Source organism: Colobus angolensis, unplaced genomic scaffold (genome assembly GCF_000951035.1).
Source record: "Colobus angolensis palliatus isolate OR3802 unplaced genomic scaffold, Cang.pa_1.0 Scaffold6, whole genome shotgun sequence".
Taxonomy (NCBI): Eukaryota; Metazoa; Chordata; class Mammalia; order Primates; family Cercopithecidae; genus Colobus; species Colobus angolensis.
This window is the reverse complement of record NW_012119598.1, coordinates 12,878,124-12,899,942: the sequence shown is the minus strand read 5'-3', so window position 1 is coordinate 12,899,942 and position 21,819 is coordinate 12,878,124. Positions and strand designations below refer to the sequence as shown.

The following is a 21,819-nucleotide window of genomic DNA, read 5'->3' as shown; positions in this document are numbered from 1 at the left end:
GCCAGGATGGTCTCGATCTCCTGACCTCGTGATCCACCCGTCTCGGCCTCCCAAAGTGCTGGGATTACAGGCTTGAGCCACCGCGCCCAGCCCCCCTGGGGCTTTTAAGCAAAGGAACAACACAATTGTTACAAGGCCACTTTGGCTGCTAGGTGGAAGACAGTCTGTAAAGGAGCAGGGCAGAACCACAGAGACCAATCAGGAGCTATTCCAGAAGCAATTTAGTAGATAGGATGTGGCTGGGGTGGGGTGGTGGAGGTGATTAAAAGTGGATGGATTCTGAAGACATTTTGAAGTATAGAGCCAAAAGGTTTTACTGGTAGATTAGAGGCAACCTGTGAGAAAGATGGGCATCAAGGATGACCTCAAGATTTTTGGCCAAGCAGCTGGAAGGATGGCGGAAGACTACAGGGGAAGTGTGCTTAGAGGTAAGGGGTGAACCAGGGATCTGGGACACGTCAGACCTGAGATACTGATTAGACACCCCAGCAGAGACAAGTGGGGTAAGTCAGAAGGATTCCCACATCTGGAATGAACTGGGGCATTATCAGCACGGAGATGGTATCTGAAGTCAGGAGACCGGATGAGACTATCTACAAAGTGAGCACAGACAGGAAGAGAAGACATCCAAGGCCATAGCCCTGGGGCCTATGTGAGAGGCTGGGGAGGCGAGGAGCCAGCACAGAAGACTGAAAACGAACAGCTGGTACCACTCTGGGCTAGTAGAAGGCTAGAAACTGCACCCTCCAGACACAGCATCATGCTGCAGGCTTCTGGCTTGCCCCCTCAAACAGGGATATGGCCAGAATTGCTAAGCAAAATCGCATCTCCAGCTATCATCAGTTTAATGGAGTAAAAGTTTGTTTTAAAGAATAATGAGACCCAATCTTAGTATAGTAATCAATAAGCCAGAAAGACAACAAACAAATCCATCAAATTGGCCAAAAATTTAAATTCTAACAATATTAGGTATAGTTAAAGAGGTAAGGAAATGGAAAGTCTCTTCTGGAGAACAATGTAAAATTATAAAGCACAATATCTAGATATCGACATACAAAGTGGTACTGTTTATGCAAATTTAAAATACAAACATAAAATCACATACTATTCATAGATATATACATGTACGTTAAATGAACTGAAAGGAAAACCCCAGTGCAGTGAGAGTTCCTCTGAGAGGGAGAGGAGAGTGGTGAGGAGTGGGGAGTAAGGGAAGCTGCCCCTCAGCAGCAATAACCTCGCTGAACTGGTTTTTAAAAACTATATTGAATTTGTGAAAAGAACTTGAAGCAAATATGAGAAAATATTTATAATCAACTCTGCTGTGAATACATGAGTACACACAATAAAATACTTTGTACTTTTTTGTATTAAAAAAATCTCCAAATATGTTTTAAAAGCACAATAAAACAAGATCATCTGTTTAAAACAACAATTGTTTAATTATACCTACGCTGCAAGCCTATAATAAAGCAAAAGGAGAGGAATAAATTCTGCTGGTGTAGCAATGCATAATGTTAGGTCTCTAGCACAGCATGACACAGCACTTGGCAAAACTCCACCTCTATGTTCTACTTCACTATTATTTGACAAACACTGTAAAAACAACTTTGAGCACATTACCCACAAATACAGTCGTTTAAAAAAAAGTAAACTGAAAGGAAAAAGGTAAAAATACATCGTTTATCAGAAGTTCTAATCTAAATAGGGAATTAGAATATCAACTTTGAGCAATAATCTAAGACTAGGTTCAAATGCTTTTGGAATCAGATGAAAATACAACAATGAATAAATACATAGGTAGGTCAATCAATCAGTCAGCAAATGTAAACAATCCATGATAATTAATAGAAACTATAATTCTCTAAAATATGCAAATTTAAGATATAAGTACTACCTCCCCTTAACAATTTAGAGAATTCTATAGATACATTAATTTTTATAAGATGAGTATACATGAGTATATACTATACATGAGTATATACTATAATAATACCTTTATCTTGTCCCTTTTCTAGTCAGTGGGTAATAAGTATACTTGCTGAAACTCTAACACATTTTTCCTAACTTTTTACAACTGAATTGCTCTGTACCACTGAAAATGTGAGTCATTTATCTTCTATATACAAGTATATACAAGTATTTACAAGTAAATCCAGGCTGATTCATTTCGTGTGTTACAAGGATTAAATGCATTTGAATTTTTACCTATATATTCAATGATGTCCTTATCACTTTCTCTTTGGAAATTTTCTCTAGACCAAACTTATACATGTTAAGAAAAACATAGCAAGCAGGTAAATGTTTAATTCAAAGCATTTTAAAAAGCAGAATACTTTTTCAATTTTTTTTTTCCTTTTGTCGATAAATCCTTGGGTTAAAAACAAGTTTCACAAAAAGATACTTCTATTCTCTGATGAGTTAGAACAGATGAACAGGTTTACTCTTCCTCAAAATTCGTCAGAGATAAATACTTGTTTGTTAACAATGTTTTTGAAAAACTAGCCATTTAACCTTTTTGGAATAATAAACACTTCGGAGAAGTAAACAAACATTTTATTCCACAAATATGGAGCTGCTGCGCAGCGCAAGGCACTGCGCTAAGTGCTGTGGGTGGGCACATGTTACGTACTCACTGGCTCCGCTCATGACATGCTGAATCATTGTGGTGGGAGCTCAGGTGAGAGCGTGAATAATCTCAGAACAAGGTAGAGGGGGAGTAAATACTTTCAGGGAGGAAATTGTAAAATACTAGAGGAGTCCAGAGAAGGGAAGAATTGTTTCCTGCAAGAGGTGTGGAAAAAGAAAATCAGGGAAAGCTTCATGACAGCAGTGGACTTGGCTGGATCCTGAAGGAAAGTGAGATTTTGACCAGGGCACTGGGAGCCACGTTTGTGTGGGGAGTGAGGGCTGGGATTTTAAGTGAGGGGTGTAAAGGTGAAGAGCGATCAATGTCAAGTAGGCAGGAAATTCAAGCATGAGGGTAGGTAAAAGACAGAAATGAGAAGGACAGAGGAGTAGGTAAGCAGCAGATTACAAAGGATTTTGATCACGGTCAAGTGTTCACATTTTATTTTCTAGACAAATGGGAACCGATGAGAAACTCTGAGCAGAGGAGAGGATCAGACACATGCTTCAGAAAGATGAGCATCATGGGGGATAGATGAATAGGAAGGAGGACAATCTAGACATGGAAAAACTAATTAGGAGTCTACTGCATATAAATAAGAGGTAATGAAAACAGGAATTAGGCAGTGTCAGTGGGAATGGAAAGGGTATGGAAGCAAAAAAAAATTGTACATTATAAATAGCATTTATGAAAAATATGGTATAAAGCCTTACCTGATTCTTCTGTATCCTGTTCATCTATTAAACCTACTGAGACGCCTAAATCCACACATTTCTTGCTATGTGCCTTGGACTTCATGTGTTTTGTCAGATTTCCTTAAGGGAAAAGAATGTTTACTAAGCTTACGTAGTATGATTTTGCTATTGCATTTGTAAACATTGGCAAATTTCATTCCTATTCAAGCCAAAGTATAGATTGCGGTCATACAATTCCAATGACTAAAATGTGAACAAAAGAAAATTTGGTATCTCTATGTTTTAATACCTTGTTATTTATCAGTTTATATTTTCTTTTTAAAATCTGCCTCCTCTACTTTGATAACATTTCCTTTACCTTATGTTTTCTATTCTCTAGTCCTTATTTCTTTCTGGGACATTTTGTACAAACTTAAAGTCTCTTTCAGACTACACTGTGATCTGTAGTTCTTGGAGTGTGAATTCTCCACTTGTTATGTCTGCTGGCGCTTTCTCATTTGTTTCTTTGCATGCTTTTTACTTTTGAGTTTATCCTCAGCAAGACTGTTTTCCATGGAATCCTAAGTACCCTGGGTTGCAGAAACATCTCTATAAAGCAGTTTTCCAATTGCTTCTGCCTGGAACCTTAACAGTTTCATTGGTTTCAGACAAGGGACTCTGGACCAGTTTTTTCATTTGTTTTTGCATGGTATAGATACAGGGTTTTACTTTTAAGTGGATGGGGTTTTTCCTACATGGCCCAAAGTCACTGCACAGGAGGACTAGGCTTATTTCAGGAACCTCAGATGCTATCTCAGAACAGGCACGCCTGTAGGCATGTATCTGGCCTCGATTCCCAAAAGGCCTTCTAATTTTTTTTGTTAGTATCTGTTCACCATGTTAGCTTTGAGTTTCTTATTTCTGGCACCTTGGAATTCACCTTTCAATGTTTCAAGCTTGACCATCTATGAAAAACTATTTTGGGTCATTGTAATTTTATAAACAGTATTTCTGGAGTAAGAAAAAGCATTTCCTGTATTCATTTCACTTCACATATAGAGGATAAGTCTCAAAATAGTACCAGTAAAGGAGTGTTTTCCTCTGGCAGCTGTTGTATCGACCTCTTTAAGTAAGACCATGCTAGCTGAGAACCACTAGCCACACCTGCCTCAAGTGATCATTGAACCCAGCGGGGACAGCTCAGATTCTTCTCAGGATAACAAGCATCTCCAGTGGATAACGCCACACACAAAAACATTGCCAACAAGGGCAAGTCATCTTTTTTGAGAAACAGAAACAACTCTAAATGTTGAATTTAGTGGGCAGGGGCAAAGTAGTATTTGAGAATAAGTCTTTAGAAGAGCTCAAAATGTCTGAAACATTGGTCCAAATTTCAGGCTTGCAGTAGCTGAAGCACACGGAAAACAGCCATATTTATTCAATTTCTCGATAAATGCACTAAGCCTGTGAAACCGGTCATCCCTGTAAAGCTGATTCTTGCACTACATAGTACATTCTTGTCTGGGCCAACCCCGCAGGAACCCAGAGCTTGGTACTTAAGGAGGTCAGGCTTAAGAGGCTGCCAAGACCAGATGATGACTAAGGTCCATCAAACCCTGACTTCTGTGATTCTGGAGATAACACCCAGATTAACACTTGGCTATCTCTGATATTTATGTTAAATATACCGAAAAAAATACAAAGCAAATATGGCAAAATCTTAGCAATTATTAAAAGATTATGGGCACAATGGTGTTCGTTATACAGATCTCTACTTTTATTTGAGAGCTTTAAAGTTTTTACATTAAGAAATTATAAAAATGGTATAGACATCTTACTATGGTTGAAATTTCCACTTGTAAGTCAAAATGTTTTCAGTGTGTTAATACTAACAGTATTACAAACCAAATTATAAGGTCCATTAATAGTCCTCTTTTTTTTTTTTTTTTTTTTTTTTTTTTTTGGAGGTCTTGCTCTGTCGCCCAGGCTGGAGTGCAGTGGCAAGATCTCGGCTAACTGCAACCTCCACCTCCCAGGTTCAAGCAATTCTCCTGCCTCAGCCTTCTGGGTAGCTGGGATTAGATTACAGGCACCTGCCACTGTGCCAGGCTAATTTTTTGTATTTTAGTAAAGATGGGGTTTCATCATGTTGCCTAGGCTGGTCTCAAACTCCTGACCTCAGGCAATCTGCCTGCCTTGGCCTCCCAAAGTGCTAGAATTACAGGTGTGAGCCACCGCACCTGGCCCTCTTCAAAATGTTTTTGCTCCCTAGATAGACAGCCATTGCAGGTTATTTACTTTTTAAGAAGCTAATGTATAATTGTAACTAGACAAATTTGGAAATACAAGTTTTTAGTAAGCATATTTTCTCATAACTTTAGCTATTACTTATTATGAATCAACTTCCTAAATAATATAAAATAAACAAAAATCTGCATTTCAATATACAAAATATTTAATATGTGCCCATATTGAAATGCAAATTATCTCCTAGCAATTTTATAAACCTTGTGTGTTAATTTAACAAATAATTTTTCGGATAGATTTAATAAACATTTATCTGAATCCTCTGGAAAGCAGGAGAGGTTTTGTTTCTGGATTCCTATAGCTACACACAGACTAGCTTTCTGTGATATAAATGGGACTAAATCTTGAAGAGATACAAGCTCTCTATATATTTTCTGCCGACTGACCTTTAAAGCAGAATCATGAAAACAAATCAATTAAAATTATTTTGAACATGTACTCAGAAAATAAACTCAGAAGGCAAATAATGAATTACGGATTTGTAAGCATTACCATCAGAAGCATCAAGTTTTAGCTCTACAGATTATTTGTCTGATAGCGTTTTGCTGTCTTTGCATACTGTATTTATACAGCATGCCATCATATCACTATTTCCTTCTGTTAGTAACCAGACATGTTCAATAATAAGTGGAGGATATCAAGTAAATCAGAGAAGGTGAAAATCTGGGGCCTAATTGAAAAAAAGGTCTACTATTATTTAACTACCTTTAAAAGGTGCTGTGGGATCTGTTTTACATAGATTCATAAAAAGGAAGCTGACCATAAAAAATGAGAAGTGTCATGCCAAGAATAAGGAAATCCTGAATTTCTAATATTTTTTCACCAGTCTCCTCAGCAAGGATAGCCTCCTTCAAATAAATATTTATCATATAATTCCACATGACATCTTACAAAACAAGAAATTTAATGCAAATTCAGATATACAGCATATTAGAGATATGTAAGACATGAAAAGTGCTAACAGGCAATGCTCACTCTTCAAGGGTCGTTATGAACTGTCCACCATTTAGTTAACATTTATCTAAAATCTTTGAGTTATTTCACTAAGATTAACACTCTGTGACTCATCATATTTTTCCTTGCCAAGAAATCTCTGTAGTTTCATTTGGTTTACCACATTTAGGTTGTCCTTCCTTTTTTGCCCTTATTTCATAAATATTTTTTAAATACCCTGATTCCTTTTCTTCTTTCTATAGAGAAATACCCATTTCCCATTGTATGTTGATCTTCTTGTATTTGATAACATCCTCTTGTACATGATAATCTTTTATTAGTATTATTAGCTTTCTAAACATGCTTCCTGTCTCAAAGGAAGTTAATAGATGTTTCTTAATCATTGGATCAAAACAGGTGAAAAAGCAATAAATTCAGTTAAAAGACCAAAGCACTTTACCCTATCAGAGTCCTCCCTCAGGACCAGGAAGGAAAATCATCTTTAAACCCAACCTCCAACTACAGAGGGAGGTTCTACATCACAATTAAAGAACTGCATCCTGAGTATCCCTCCCAACCTCTCTCATTGCTTGAAACTTTTTTGAAATATTCAAAGCCATCTGAAGAATATTTGGTTTTTCCATCATTCTTGTTTCAGACACCACTGGCACTAAAAGAGCACTGATTTGAAGCATGTAGTTGTTACAAGTTATAACTCTCTTTAAATGCCCATAAATACTAGCCAAAAAATGTAATAAATTTTGCTAAGGAGTTGATCAATCTTTAAAACAAAAACTGCAAAGACAATCAACATACGAAAAAAGTAAATGTTAACTCAAAGGACAAAAGTTGTTTCTATTTTTAAAAATCAATTAGATTTTTTTTTTACAGATACTGTTTTCTCAGACATGCTTTCACAATTACCTTGCTTTGTTAAGATCCTTGGTTTTTAGAGAGTGGCATATAAAATCAAAATCTCAAGTAACAAATTGTTCATGAAAAAGGAGCCTCACGGAAGAAGCAAACATTTAAAGTAGTATATCTATTACATGTATCAAGAAACTTGTACAGGGTAAAATTAACTATAAGTAAGGCTTATAAATAAAAACATATTTAAAAAACCAGAAAGGGTCCTAAATATAATTTTAATGATTAGTTCTGAGACTTCTTTATAAACAATAATAGAAACTATAGAAAATTTTTGAAGCTAAAATTTAACAGTATTAGTGTAAAAAAAAGCATCATGAAAAAATGGCTATGTATGCCTAAAATTAGACAATAAAACAGAAGTGTAATTATTATAGAAGTTTACTGTAGTTATTATTTTAAATCTTTCTTCAATCTTTTAACACCCAGTGAATTTACCTGTGATCATGAAAATTTCTTTTTCTTCTTCAGCCCCAAATTAAGTATTTTTGAAAAGGTTTATTAGTCATCATGTTGTACAACTGCAATTTAAGGAGTTAAAATTTTTAAAAAGGGCAGTTGCTCTTTTAAAAATATTATATTTATTATATATTTATTCTAAAAGCATACAATTAAAAATTTTCCAATGGTTCTAAAATTATATAAAGCAATAAGACTACAACATTGACAAAATGTAATTTACATTAGTCTATTTAAGCTACTATTTCGTTGCTCAAAGAAAACGCATAGTTGGGTTTTAGCTCTACCACCTAAATACACACAAAAAGGACCTTGAAGCAATGTGCATCTCATACCTTTAGTCTTAAAGGAGAAGTTACAGTAAGTGCAGTGGTAGGGGCGGACATCTGTATGGGTTCGTATGTGTTTCTTTAACATGCTAGGTTTCTTACAACGTATTCCACATTCTTCACAAATGTATTTTCCTCTTCCCCTGCCTCGGACATATACGTACTCTTCATTTGATTTATATCTAATTTAAAGAAAAAAAAATGAATAGGGAGATTGGACACTATGTCTTTAAGAAAATAATGATGATTAAAATTCAAACCAAAAATAAAACAAGGCACAACTTTTATACTCAACCAATAACAATTTTATGCATGTGCAAGTAACAGAATATTCCAACTTTTTACATCAATACTTAATACAGCTAATTCTAATCAAACAAACTTTTGCAATATTATACTTTGTTTTGTTTTGTTTTTAGAGGCAGTCTTGCTCCGATGCCCAGGCTGGAGCACAGTGGTGCAATCGTAGCTCACTGAAACCTCAACCTCCCGGGCACACATGATCCTCCCGCCTCAGCCTCCTGAACAGCTGGGACTACAGGCACGCACCACTGCACTCCACTACTGTATGTAATTTTAAAATACTTTCCTGTTTCTAAGTCATTGGTTAAATTTTTTTCTTCATTGCTAGATTCAATCACAATAATTTTTAAGTACTGAAATATTTTGGAGCTTTACTATAACTATAATTGGCTTTTATGGTGTTTTTGCTCACAACGAAACACACAAAGATATCAAATGGGCAATGAATTCATCTGAGAGCAGATTCTCTAGGTCATTCCTTATTGTAAATCAATGTGAAAACCAAGGTTCACTCTAATAATTTAGTTTTCAGCTGCCTTCAAGGTTGTATAGTACTTCCCAAATAGTCATCATTTCTCCATCAAAATAAAATTATTTAACATAATGCTAACATATTTTGCTCTGGAGATTCTGCTAATATGCTGAAAAACCTTGCAACATTGATATTAAATTGGCGCTAAGTCTTCATTCACATGAAAGCAAATGTACATTTAAAAAGTAAGTTTAAATGTACATTTAAGAAGTAAAATTTGTACTTGCCCTCCATCAAATATTTTAATTCTTCTTGGTTCACTTTGGATTAAGGAATTTTCTTTATCTTGCTCACTGTTAATTTCAGAGGCATCTTTATTGCTGAATTCAACTACTGCGGACTTTTGATTACCTAACGCTCTCTGAAAGGAAAAAAGAGAGAAACTAATTTAATAGAACTGAAAACACAAACATGCTAATCTTTCACTGGAAATTAAAACACGGCAGAGCACAGAGCATATGGTCAACGAAATGCATTTCAAAGTAGTAATAGGTTCAAAGGGCATTTGCTTTATCTCCTCCCTTACGAACCTGTCTCAATCACAGCAAAATGATAAATCTTATGTTACCTTAAAATTCCACCACAGGTCACTGACACCCCCAACTAAAGGCTTTACAACCTCCTACACCACGGTATTTCATAAGTTTACCAGAAACTGTTTTTAGTAGACTAAATATTTTTTCTTCCATTTAACCAACCACTCATACTACCATTTAAATACATTTCTTAAAGAGTTTACTTTTGGAGATGGAAAAGAGCTAGTTACCCCTTTTGGTAAAATAATGCCTCATACCCCTTAGAAACATCACTAAGTCTCCTTCAGCTTCAGTGCAGTATAATGTAAAGCAGAAGCCCCATTTCCCATTATTTTACTTTTTCTTCCTCCATTATTTTAAATCATAAATCTTTTTTGAGATGGGGTCTCATTCTTGCCCAGGCTTGAGTGCAGTAGTACAACCATAGCTCACTGCAGCCTCAAACTCCTGGACTCAAGAGCTCCTCCCACCTCAGCCTCCTGAGTAGCTAGGACCACAGGCGTGAGCCACCACACCTGACTACTTTTAAAATTTTGTAGAAATGGGGGTCTTGCTCTGTTGCACAGACTAGTTTTATACTCCTGACCTCAAGTGACCCTCCCACCTCAGCCACCCAAAGGGCTGGGATTATAGGCATGAGTCACCATGCCCAGCTAAAACTGTAATTATTTCTATCTTCTCAAAAGTTGACTGAATACTGTTAAACGTGACATCCAGGTCTAGCCAAAAAGTTAGGTTTTGGCTTGATAACAACTAAGTCTCTGGAAAAAAAGGTAATGAACATCAAAATCAAAATGATAAAACAATGTGTGGTTTTCCTATAGGAACTATATAATAATATCATCTTGTGATTTTATGTAAGATTTTATGCTACCACCCCTTTGACAGTATGTTGTCTCACTTATGGTGCCATTCTATTCTCTCGGGTCCCTGTGAGGCAGGCAGCACAGGTGGACTATATATCCCAGTGAGGAAGGGCACTCTCAGGGTGAAGTTCCTTGTCCCAGGGCAAGTGTTAAGCAAACACTCAAACTCTAATCATCTGGCTGAATCCAACGCAACGCACAACTTTTCCTACCGAGGGCTTCTTTTATGCAAACCTCTTTGAAGAAATTACATGGTCAAGCAGACAGCTGTGGTGCTGAAATGACTTAATACTACTAAGAGATAAGAGTCTATTCATTATGGAGAGGGGTCTGTGTGGCCTCAGAATAGTAACTTGGGAGGCCCATTCTTACACAGGCAGGAGTAAAGAAAAGTTGCTGGCCCACATTCCTCAAAAAGGCAGTGGGAAGAGCTACTGATGCAACCTTTCCTTCTCTTTTCCTGGCAAACAGATTGGCTTCCGCATAATTTGGAATATATGCACACACCTTCCTTTGACTTTATCCCTTCAACAGTAATCCTCTTTATTTTCAATATCAAATTCCCCTTTATCTTTTGCTCACTTTCGTACTATTAAATCTGGCTTCTACTTGCCAAAGTTATCAATGCGCTAAATGCCAAAATCTTAGTCTTTACATGCTTTAGCACTCTATGTATCATATGTTGAAGATGCCATGTTTCACCTAGAAATCCTTTTACTTCATAGCATCTATCTGTTCTTTCCCACTGTGAATCATAAATGCATTAACATTTGGGTTGTGGATAAAAGTCCAGTAATCCATCCTCCATAGCCACTTGCTCATAGACTCAACTCGCCAGTGATCTGCACAGTCCAGATATACCCATTTGCCTTCAACTTTATTTGACCTAACAACTCTCCTTGAATATCTTCTTCCATGTTTTGTGTGATGCCACTTTCTGCTCATTCTTCTCCTTCCTCTATGATCAATCTCTTTCAGTTTCCACACCGGAGTGGGGACTTTCTTCATCCATTCAACTTTTTAAGTAGTAATGATCCCCAGGATCCAGTCTAGGCTCTCTCCTCTTCTTTATATCCTGAGCAATCTCATTAATCACAACTATGCGCTAAAGAATCTCTACACACTTCCACCCAGAGCTCTCTCCTAAGCTCCAAATCTAGATATGCATTTCCAGACATTTCTTCCGAGGCATTTGGTACTCAAGGAGAGCCACTTCTCACAAGCACTTCAGGAACATACATGGAGATTTGTTTAAATTCTAACGATTAGGTCTTATCTTCCAAAATTTAGTAGATTTAGAGCTTGAGAACTTAAATTCCACAGGTGGTTTGGATGCACTTTCCTTCACTGAGAAAGTATCATTGGTTCTCCAACACCATACACATGCTTTGGTTTTTACCTACGTTTCCAACTTTACAGCACTTTTTAACCAGACCAGACTCCTCAGAGTTCTTTAAATGAACCAAGTTTATTCTCATTTCCATGTCATTTCGTGTATTATTAATTTTTTTTATTCTTGCTGGGTGCAGTGGCTCACACCTGTAATCCCAGCACTTTGAGAAGCCAAGGTGGGTGAATCACCTGAGGTCAGGAGTTCGAGACCAGCCTGGCCAACATGGCGAAACGTATCTCTACCAAAAATATAAAAAGTTAGTCAGGCATAGTAGTGGGCACCTGTAATCCCAGCTACTCGGGAGGCTGAGACAGGATGATTACTTGAACCCTGGAGATGGAGTATGCAATGAGCCAAGATCGCACCATTGCACTCCAGCCTGGGCGACGGAGTGAGATTCTGTCTATAAAAAAAAAAAATTATTCTTTTTGCCTGAAAAAAATCCCTATTTTTTTTTTTTTTTTTTTTTTTTTTAATTTTGAACACTTAGCTAAAGTATCACCACCTTTGGAGTATCTTTGCTGAATTCTTATCTCTTCCAATTACTAGCAATGTTAGAAGTTTCCTTCTTTAGAATTGTTCACACTTCTATGGTAATACTCATACTGCAATATTTTCCTACTGACAGATCTGTAAATGTTTATTAACCTGTGTTGCATGCTTATGAATCTGCTGAGGCCAAATACTTCTGAATATCCAGAGTCCAACGTGATATCCTTACCTATTATTCTAATCATGTAAATGACTTTTACCCATTTTATAAAGCTGATAATTCTAATGAGACTGATTCCACAAATTACCCTATAGTTTCATGACCTTAAATTACTTTATAAATCTTGACCAAATCAACTTATCAAGTATATGAATTATTTTGTGAAACTTCTCTCTAGTGCTAATGGCTCTCACAGCTACAATGGAAGAGAGTTGGAATGGCAGGGGCATGTAGTTAATAAGCTCAAGACAAGTCTAAATGGCTTTCTGCTTATATTTCAGGATGAAATGCAACTATCTTTGATTATCTACACCTGTTTCCCTGCATTAGCAGGAACAAAGCATAACCATGATTTCCTTTCACTTAGCAAGAAAAACAAAACCTTAATATAGGTAACACATTAAAGTAAAACCATGATCATCTGTACTACTAAATACAGACTTACATAGCTGAGAAAAAAAAAGTGCTCAGGGTAAATTATTTCTAAAATCTTTCAAGATAGAATCACAGAAAGACTCCTGGTAACTTTTATCGATGTAACTCCTGGGGTAAATATATTACCCTGTCTTTCAAATAAGACACTTAAAGCACAATTTGTCACTCAAAATTAAAATATTTCCAGTTAAAATATTTAAAGGTATCAAGACACATTTAAAACAAATTTGCACAAACCGTATCTGAAGATAAATTATATTTCAAGTACCTTGCTTAAGTTGCTTTTCCACTTGCTTGAATAGACCAATAAATCTGACTTGGAATGGGTAGTTATTGCTTGACAATATAGTGATTTTCCAGTGTTCTGTTTTGAATTAAGGAGAGAAAGTGCAACTTTTGTGGGCAAACCGAGTGGATTTGGATTACTGGAGCTTACTGTCCAATCAGTATAGGCTGAAGTTTTCTGGTCCTTCTGAGGTAAATGCAACGACTTCTGCCTTAAGAGATAACACCATGTAAAGTTGGTTGTAGTTTTCAGGCTAGGGAAAGCCAGCTGCTGGGTGTCCCTGATGCTAAACAATGAAAGAGAAGTGACTGGCCGTTGACTTTGCTCTTGGATGTTTACTTTGTCACCTTGATTTTTAACCCCTGGAGACTTCCTTTCTTGGTTATTGTCTGTACATTTCAAAGGAGAAATATGAGTATTTTCTGAAGGGACAGGTGAATTTCGAACTGTAAGAGTTAATGATGTGGATGACTTGACGTTTTCAAATTCCTGCAATTCACTTATAGGTTCTATAACGACAAATTCAGAGCATCCTGTTGACGAATTATCAGCTGGTAAAACATCTGTCAAATTAACAGCCTCACTACTAATTTCAGGTTGAGAAAAAACATCCTTTTCCAACATCACACCGTCCAGGGGCTCTGTAGTACAAACCTGCCTCACTAAAACAGGCTTCTTCTGTTTACTAGCTTCATCAGCTCTCGAACTCAAAGGCTCTAAAGGTCTCACGTCTGTTGCACAAACAGCTCCATTTTCATCTTTGGCCCGCTTCTGGTGCTTTTCCATGGCGATGTCTAAACTATTTGCTGGGGAAAGCATCCGTTTACTCGAAGCTGAAGATTCTTGTTGAGGTGAAAGTCGACCAACAGATATTTTCTGAGTTATGGGCAAGGATTCTGATAGAGAAGAATTTTGGCCCATCTCTGAAAAAACATTTTCACAAACAAATTCCTTCTCTGGGTTTGGCAAAGCATTCTGATGACCTTTTTGCAATGTTGGCACAGAATTTTGTTCTTCACTGACTGGCACTACACTATGATTAGTCTGGCAAATTGGCTGATTAGGCAGATCTTGGGTCACTAGTATTTGCGGCAGGGATGTGAGCGTAGCAAAACAGTAAGCAGGAACATTACTCTGCAGGCGTATGGGCAGCATGAATGACGACGGCACCTTCTGCACCTGACTTCCAAGCGGCCTGAGCTCTGGTGGTGGCAGAGGATGCGAATTAGACATGCTATCGATCAGTTTGGTTGGTAACGCTGCTGACATCACACCACGATCTGGTCCAACTGGATCTGAAATAACTTGATTTGGCAAAGAATGTACAGGATTAGAAGAGCAAGACGGGCCTGAAGTGAAAACCTGACAATGCAATTGGTATTTGGGAGCAAAGCAATCCTCACTTTTAGAAGGCCCAGATAAAACAGAATTTGTATCTGGTTTGCTACCCTGCGTAGACACTTGCAGAGATAGCTGTGTGCTCTGGTGGCTAGGGGGTGCGTGGATTTGATTTAACAAATTGATGTCACAGAGCTGCTGAACAGGAAAGATGCCGGTAGAGCTGGAGTTTGACGTTTCTGCCTGCAGATCCTTAACCTGAGTCTGAGAGTGCAAAGTACTTGCAGAAAACTCAGCTAAAGATGTACTAGTGAGCTGAGGCCCCTGATATGGCACTGTGTTCACACTGGGAAGAGCAATATTTTGGAAAGATGTTGGGTTTACAGGAGACAGATGACTATCTGGGGCTATGTTTAAAGATATCTGCCGTACCAGTGGGCCTCTCCTTCTTTCTAAGAGAGGCACGTGCCCAGTCACTCCCCCTCGAGAAGGTGAAGATGGAGGCTGCAATTCAGTAAGTGGTATTGTCTGGGGTGGGGTGATGCTTCCACAATCAAATGATTTGCTTCTGAGATCAGACACCTCCGTTGATGTTTGCGTGCAATTAATCTGTTCTGATGCAGCACGCCTCATTTCCCGGTGACTTCCAGGAACATTCAGCATGTTCAAGCCAGCTGGAATCATAAGAAACTCGGCTTTATTTAGAAAATCGATTTTGGGGGAAGCCTCCGTTTTAGAAATGTCCTCTATATCTAAAGAGGCTGAGAAACTTGAAGTGTGAGATAAACTGCTCTCCCTACTTAGACTCCTGGAGAGAGTGGAATCAAAGCTCGATTCCGTTGAGGAATGTTCTATCTCAGCCAGACGGAGTCTCTTCTTTTTGGGTGGCAGTTTCTCTGTTGGCAATTTTGACAAGGTTTCACTGCGCTGGGGCCAACTGAACTTCTCTGACTTTTCTTGATCGTGGCATTGAGCTTCCAGGTCCCGATCTGGTTCTTCTGTGACCAAAATCTCTGGAACTTGGATGTTGTGCTGCCGGACAAGTCTTGAGGGCTGTCCTAACACATGTCGTTCATTTGGACTCTTTCTGGAGCTTTCCTGAAGTTCTCCTCTGAGAGCGTCTGATAGTGCAAGCTGGTGAGGATAAGACCCATCCCGAGAAGGGTGACCTTCCTCTTGGGAGATTCCTATCACTTTCAGAGACCCAGGCTTCCCTGTTCTATTCGGCTCCTGGAAGGAAACTGGGGAGGCTCTTTCAAAGGGCTCAGACTTGTCAAATGAGTTGGGCCTGCTCAGGGAGTTGGTGTGCTGGATGACGGAGATTCCAGTTCCATGTCTCTGCAGTTCTATCTTGTCCTGGGCTGCTGAACTTATCTGTTGCTCCATGATGGTCGACAGCCTGGGATCCATGGTCTGTTCAGGGCCCCTGGCAACAAGGTGAATTTGGGAATTTTGCAACTGCATATTTTTATGCTGCTGGTCACTTCTTATGGTAACATTATGTTTAGGCAAACTGGGATTAGAGCCCACAGCATTCTGAAACTGAAGGCCTTCGGAACTTTTTGGAGAAGTTCCACTTTCATTTTGCTGAAGTTCATCATCATCCCCAACACTTTTCATTTTCCTCCTTTTTCTTATCTGGGGCGTCTGTTCCCAGACGCCAGAGGACCCAGCAACTCTGTAGTGTAGAATCTGCGGCTGCGGACCGCCGGGCACAGGGCTGTGCTCAGGTTCTCTCATGGCTACCTTTGTTTTTGGTCCGTGTAACTCAGAACAGTAAAATTTCTTATGATTTTCAAAATTTTCCAGTTTCCTATACCGGTTTCTACAAGTTTCACACTCAAACATTGTCCCTCGCCCTTGATGAGACTTCTTTTTTTCTATATGTGGGCCTTGTGCCAAGGCCTTGCTCCGTGCTGACATGGCTTCACCAACAGCATGGCATCCTTGGTGGCTCTCATCCAGGGACTGTCCAGTACCAAGAACATGACTTTCATTTGCTGAAGAATCTTCTATGGCTGCTTGTCTCACAAGTGTACGGGGATGTCCACTCTGGGGCACAGGAGTGTTAGGTCCTGATACAAAGACATCGTCATAGAAAGCGCCAATTTTGTCATCAAATGACTGACTTCCTCTTAGTGGATGAGGAGGAGGTATTATATTTGCAGGTACTGCTGAATAACCTGTGGTCGGCATGGAATTACTTCTTGTGATAGGTAAACAGTCAAGTGAAGGTACAGACAGAAGAAACACTTGCTTTGATTTTTCAGTAGGGGTGAAAGGAGACTTCGGTATATCAGAGCTTGAACTTGTTCTCCGTCCCACTGGTTTTAAATCAAACTGGAAAGAATCTTTAAATATGTATGATTTGGGGGAATCAATGCTTCCTCGTCTTGACAGTGAGGTTCTCCGTGGCTTCACACTATCCAGTTGCTTGTCATCTACCAAAGCTTCATTGTCTGAAATAAGCTTCGATATCCGCTCCTCAAGCGTTTTTGTGGCCAAAGGTGGGCGCATCTGACCTGGTAAAAGCAATGCCTTTTCACCTGTGGGCAAAGCAGAGGGTGTTGACGTGGTGACAAGAGCTGCAGAGGGTCCGTTACTCCTTACAGAGTCTTGTTCTGTGCTGGGTAATGTTCTGGCAAAGGGTGTTGGTGGACTCACTGTTTGATCGGCACTTTCAGAACGTGAAAAATAACCAGAATCTGTACTTCCTAAACTTCGAGGACTCAGGAGCTTTCCTTGCTGCTCTTGGGAGTAATCGGTAGCCTGCTGCCTTTGTAGCTGGGCGTGTATCGTTCCTACATGACAGTCTTGCTTTCCTTCCAGTGGATTCATGTCACCTTTCTGGTGGGACTTCTCATTAGTCTCCAACCTGGAGACTCCACCCTGGGACACGTTGGCTGAAAGTGGCTGTACGTTTGTCACCTGAAGGTCCTTCTGCTTTTGTGCACTAGAAAGTTCAGGCTTGGGATCCACGGCCTTTGGACTGTCAGTTCTTAAGGGGGACACAGTGACATGGTGGACCACAACTTTTGGTAACTCTGTCACAGCTTGTGATTCTGCAGATTTGTCCTGTAGCAAAAAGTCACCTACCACATTTTCTGGATTGCTTGGAGTGAAGCTTGATTTTAGTAAAGTTTCAGCATTTGACATCCTCTTTATTATGTGCACAGGCTGCAGCTCCATGGCGCCCAGGTCATGCTGTCTCTCATCAGTGGTGCCTTCCTCCTCGCTCTCCCCACTGTCTTCTACGTCTGAATGAATACTAAGTGCTTTGGGGGACTCGTGGGACAAGAACAAGCCACCAGCAGCATCTGGCTGCAAGACAAGACCCAGTTTGATAGTATGTGCGTGGGATTTCTTGTGCTTATACAGATTACTTTTAGTCTTAAATGAAAATCCACAAGTCACACAGGGATAGGGTCGCTCTCCAGTGTGGGAGCGGATATGCTTTAAAAGCACACTAGGCTTTGCACATGCTCTATTGCAATACTCACAAATATATTTTCCTTGTTTTTTTGGCTTCTGATCTTTCAGAAGAAGATTGCACATTTGCTCTACGCTTTGATTAACAACAGAGGCAACATGAGTTGAATTATAGATTGGCGTGGGGGGCGACTGTGTAGAATTAGCTGGACTTATTGACAAAGGTGAAGCAGAATCCATTTGCTGGTTTTGAGGAGTAACCTGAGATCTACTGGAAAGTGAAGTTAGGCCTACAGATGATGACACTGCTATATTATAAACCTGTTCAAGTTTGGCATTCTCTTGATTTTGCAGATTTGTCAGTGATCCTGTGAAACCTGAACACCCTGGAAGCTGTTGATTATGTTGGTTGGATTTGGAAACAAAGTGTTCATGTTGATGATACAAATGAGAAGCTGACTGCACTGCCCCTTGCTCATTCTTCTGAGCAGCAGACACATGGGCTGTGTATGGGGTACAAGAAGACTGTGATTCAGCAACCAATTCCTGTGACGTCTGATTTGGGGCATCCATTGAACTGTTTTTTAATTTGGAAGGGGAACATGCAGTTTTATTTGGCCTCAGTTTTTCTGTCTTAATTGCACAAGATGAGCCCTTTTGTGACAAGGTGCTCAGTTCTGGCTCCATTGCTTTCAGTAAGACATCGAATGCGGTGTTTGTATAGGAGGGGGACGTAGTGCCACAATGAGAAGAGATGCATTCGCTATTGTCAGTCCTGGTTTTACTTGACAAGGAACTTGAGTCACATTGTTCATCAAGGACACTGAATTTGGCAGGGTCAGTGCCTTCGGATCTCCATCTGCGCAGTTCAGATGGATGCTGCAGAAACAAGGGCTTCTTTGGGGAGACAGATACTTCGGATTTTGAGGCTTCAGCAATTATTCCAGGTGTTTCTCCGTTTTGTTTGGTAAACTGCTTCCCATTTTTCACAGGAATATAATTCTGTTTCTTGTGAGACTCCGAAGCACTATGAAGAACGGCGAAAGATGACTCTTCTGTATTTTGTTTATGTTTTGCCTGAAGAGGATTTCTCAGTGGGGATTTTGGTATTTTTTTCAGGTGATTCTCAGTTACGACCTTTTTGCGTTTCACACCTTTAAGGGATTCCGAAGTTCCTTTAACACCAGCCTCTAAGATTTCTGTTAAAAAAACAACAACAAACAATTGGTAACATTGTACATACACCAACTACACTTTTTTGAAAATTAAGATTACTATCATAAGGACATTATGACAAGTGAAGAAAGTAGTTTAAGGAAAGTCTATTTTTTAAATAAAACTGCACTTCTGCATTCCAGAAATTGAACAATGTTGCCAATCAAAATCTACTGAAACACTCATGCAAAGACCTAAGTGTGCATTTCTAGAATGTTTATGTTCCTTCCTTGAGAAATCAACATCCTGGAACCAGAGCTTTCAAAAACTCAATTATCTTTCCCCTTTTCACTCTCATGCTTAAACAGTGCTCCACAGGGTTAAAGAAACTGATAACTAACAAGAAGTTTTGAGCCTGTCTTACAGCACTGCAGACAAGGAAAACAGCTTGTTAGAATTCCCTCTGCTTGTAACAAAACTGGTTGACTGGTTGAAGCTGGTTGATACTAGTATGGCTGATTCGGATCTGCACAGAATAGACTTCTTGACAGATGAGGGACTTCCTGACATCACAGCCAGTATTTTCACCACAGGTTTCACACCAACTCCCTCCGAATTTGCAAAGGCAACCCATGAAGAAGCACGAAGAGACAACTGTGCCTGCTCAGGGACTTTCCAAACTTCCCCTCCCGTTCCAACAATCATTAACCAACTCCGAAACCCCTCCTCCAGCATCTCTTCCTTTTAGATACTGCTTTGAGCTGGTAAGGGAAGACAGAATTGAGCCCATCTCCTGCATGGCTGCCTTGCCATTAACCTTTCTCTCTAAAAAAATCCAGTGATTCGGTGTTTGGTTTTTCATTGTGTGTAGGCAAATGGACCTAGACTGGCTTGGTAACAATACCTGAGGACTCTGTCCACACAACAGTCTGAGAAGGCTGGCCAAAAAGAAGAAAATTCGGCTGGGTGCGGTGGCTCATGCCGGTAATTCCAGCACTTTGGGAGGCCGAGACAGGTGGATCATGAGGTCAGGAGATCCAGACCATCCTGGCTAACACAGTGAAACCCTGTCTCTACTAAAAACACAAAAAGAAAATTAGCCGGGCATGGTGGTGGGCACCTGTAGTCCCAGTTACTCGGGAGGCTGAGGTGGGAGAATGGCATGAACCCAGAAGGCAGAGCTTACAGTGAGCCTAGAAAGTGCCACTGCACTCCAGCCTGGGTGACAGAGTGAGACTCCATCTCAAAAAAACAAAAAACAAAAAAAAAGAAGAAAATTCAACCCTTTAATGCTGAGTATTTGACTGCCTTATCTCATTAAGGATCTTTTAAAACAAACTTTTCAGCAAATTTCTAAGTATGCAAAACTGATATTTTCATTAGAAAAGGGGCTGCTAATATAATTTCTAGAGCAGACCATAGTCAGGACAGCCACGAAGTATTGCTGATATAGCAATTGTATCAATGAACAGAAAATTATGAAACTAAAATAATTCACTTATTTTTGGTTTCTTACCAACAAAATTTAAAAGTCATAAGGTTGTAACGGGCCTTGGTTTAAAAAAATCACCATTGTAACTCAACAAAATATTCAATGGCTATGTGTCTTTGTCATTAGCGAAGGTAAGGCAGGTAGGCGGGTACGGAGATAGGCAGAAAGAAGGTAAAACTTATTGCAAGAGAAATGAAATCACCTTCATTTCTAGCTGTGTTGGAAATAAATCAGTATCTAAGTGACAATGCCCACAATCTATCAACTACTGTATTTTTGAGCAACAATTACTTGCCATGATTTAGCCTGGTTTCCATTTGTTGGATTGTTAGGCATATGAATAAAAATTATTCAACCGTATATTACTCTATTTGTAGAAAGCCAACTACTTAATTCTCCACTATTTTCAAATAGCCGTTGCAATGTACATATTTGAAATTCATATTAGACCAAAATGTCTATACTGTAATAACTACTTATTGAGGATAAAATTTACATTAGAAATATTCTAGTCATATTCTGACCTCAGTTTATATGCTCTCATATCATAGTTTAATGGGAAAAAAAGCATACTATTCCATTAAAGATACATTTACCCTCCATAATCAAAAAAACAAAAGGGGGGTCTCAAAACTAAAATATTTGAGCTAAAGAATAATAGAAAAAAGTATCAGTATTATTCACTTTTACAAAATGTTTTAACAAATCTTTTTTTTATTCACCAGTCCACTCACTCATGAAATAGCGTTTTCCTACTGGTTTTCCCTTATTGAGATGAATGTAAGAAAGTCAATGATTAACTCTATCAGGCAAGTTGGCAAAGTGAAAAATGATGCTCATCAACCTGGGGTGAGTAGTCTCTCTCTACCCACCTCCAAAAGCTAGATGTGGGTGTCATAAAGGTGAAAGCCAGTAGGCTATTAAAGTAAATACAAAAACAGAGATGAGAAACCACTTGGATGAGAAGCTGGCAGAGCTGAAACACCATGGACTTAAAAATAATCTACCCATATCAGGCCCCATTCAGGACCTATTCAACCAGAGTCTTGGCCAGGGTAGGTAATGCCTGTTTTGCTCTGTTTCA

At 39.0% G+C, this 21,819-nt stretch overlaps 1 protein-coding gene across 1 annotated transcript in view; it reads right to left on the bottom strand.

Annotated features, from left to right (window-relative positions):
- The window catches only part of HIVEP1 (human immunodeficiency virus type I enhancer binding protein 1), a 157,367-nt gene that overhangs the window by 26,572 nt on the left and 108,976 nt on the right, over positions 1 to 21,819 (bottom strand). Inside the window, exons 4-7 of the mRNA XM_011962695.1 lie at positions 13,304 to 19,287; positions 9,321 to 9,454; positions 8,265 to 8,440; positions 3,343 to 3,444 (exon numbers count right to left, since the gene is read on the bottom strand). Coding sequence (XP_011818085.1) covers positions 3,343 to 3,444; positions 8,265 to 8,440; positions 9,321 to 9,454; positions 13,304 to 19,287 — 6,396 coding nt within the window. The remainder of the gene's footprint in view (positions 1 to 3,342; positions 3,445 to 8,264; positions 8,441 to 9,320; positions 9,455 to 13,303; positions 19,288 to 21,819) is intronic.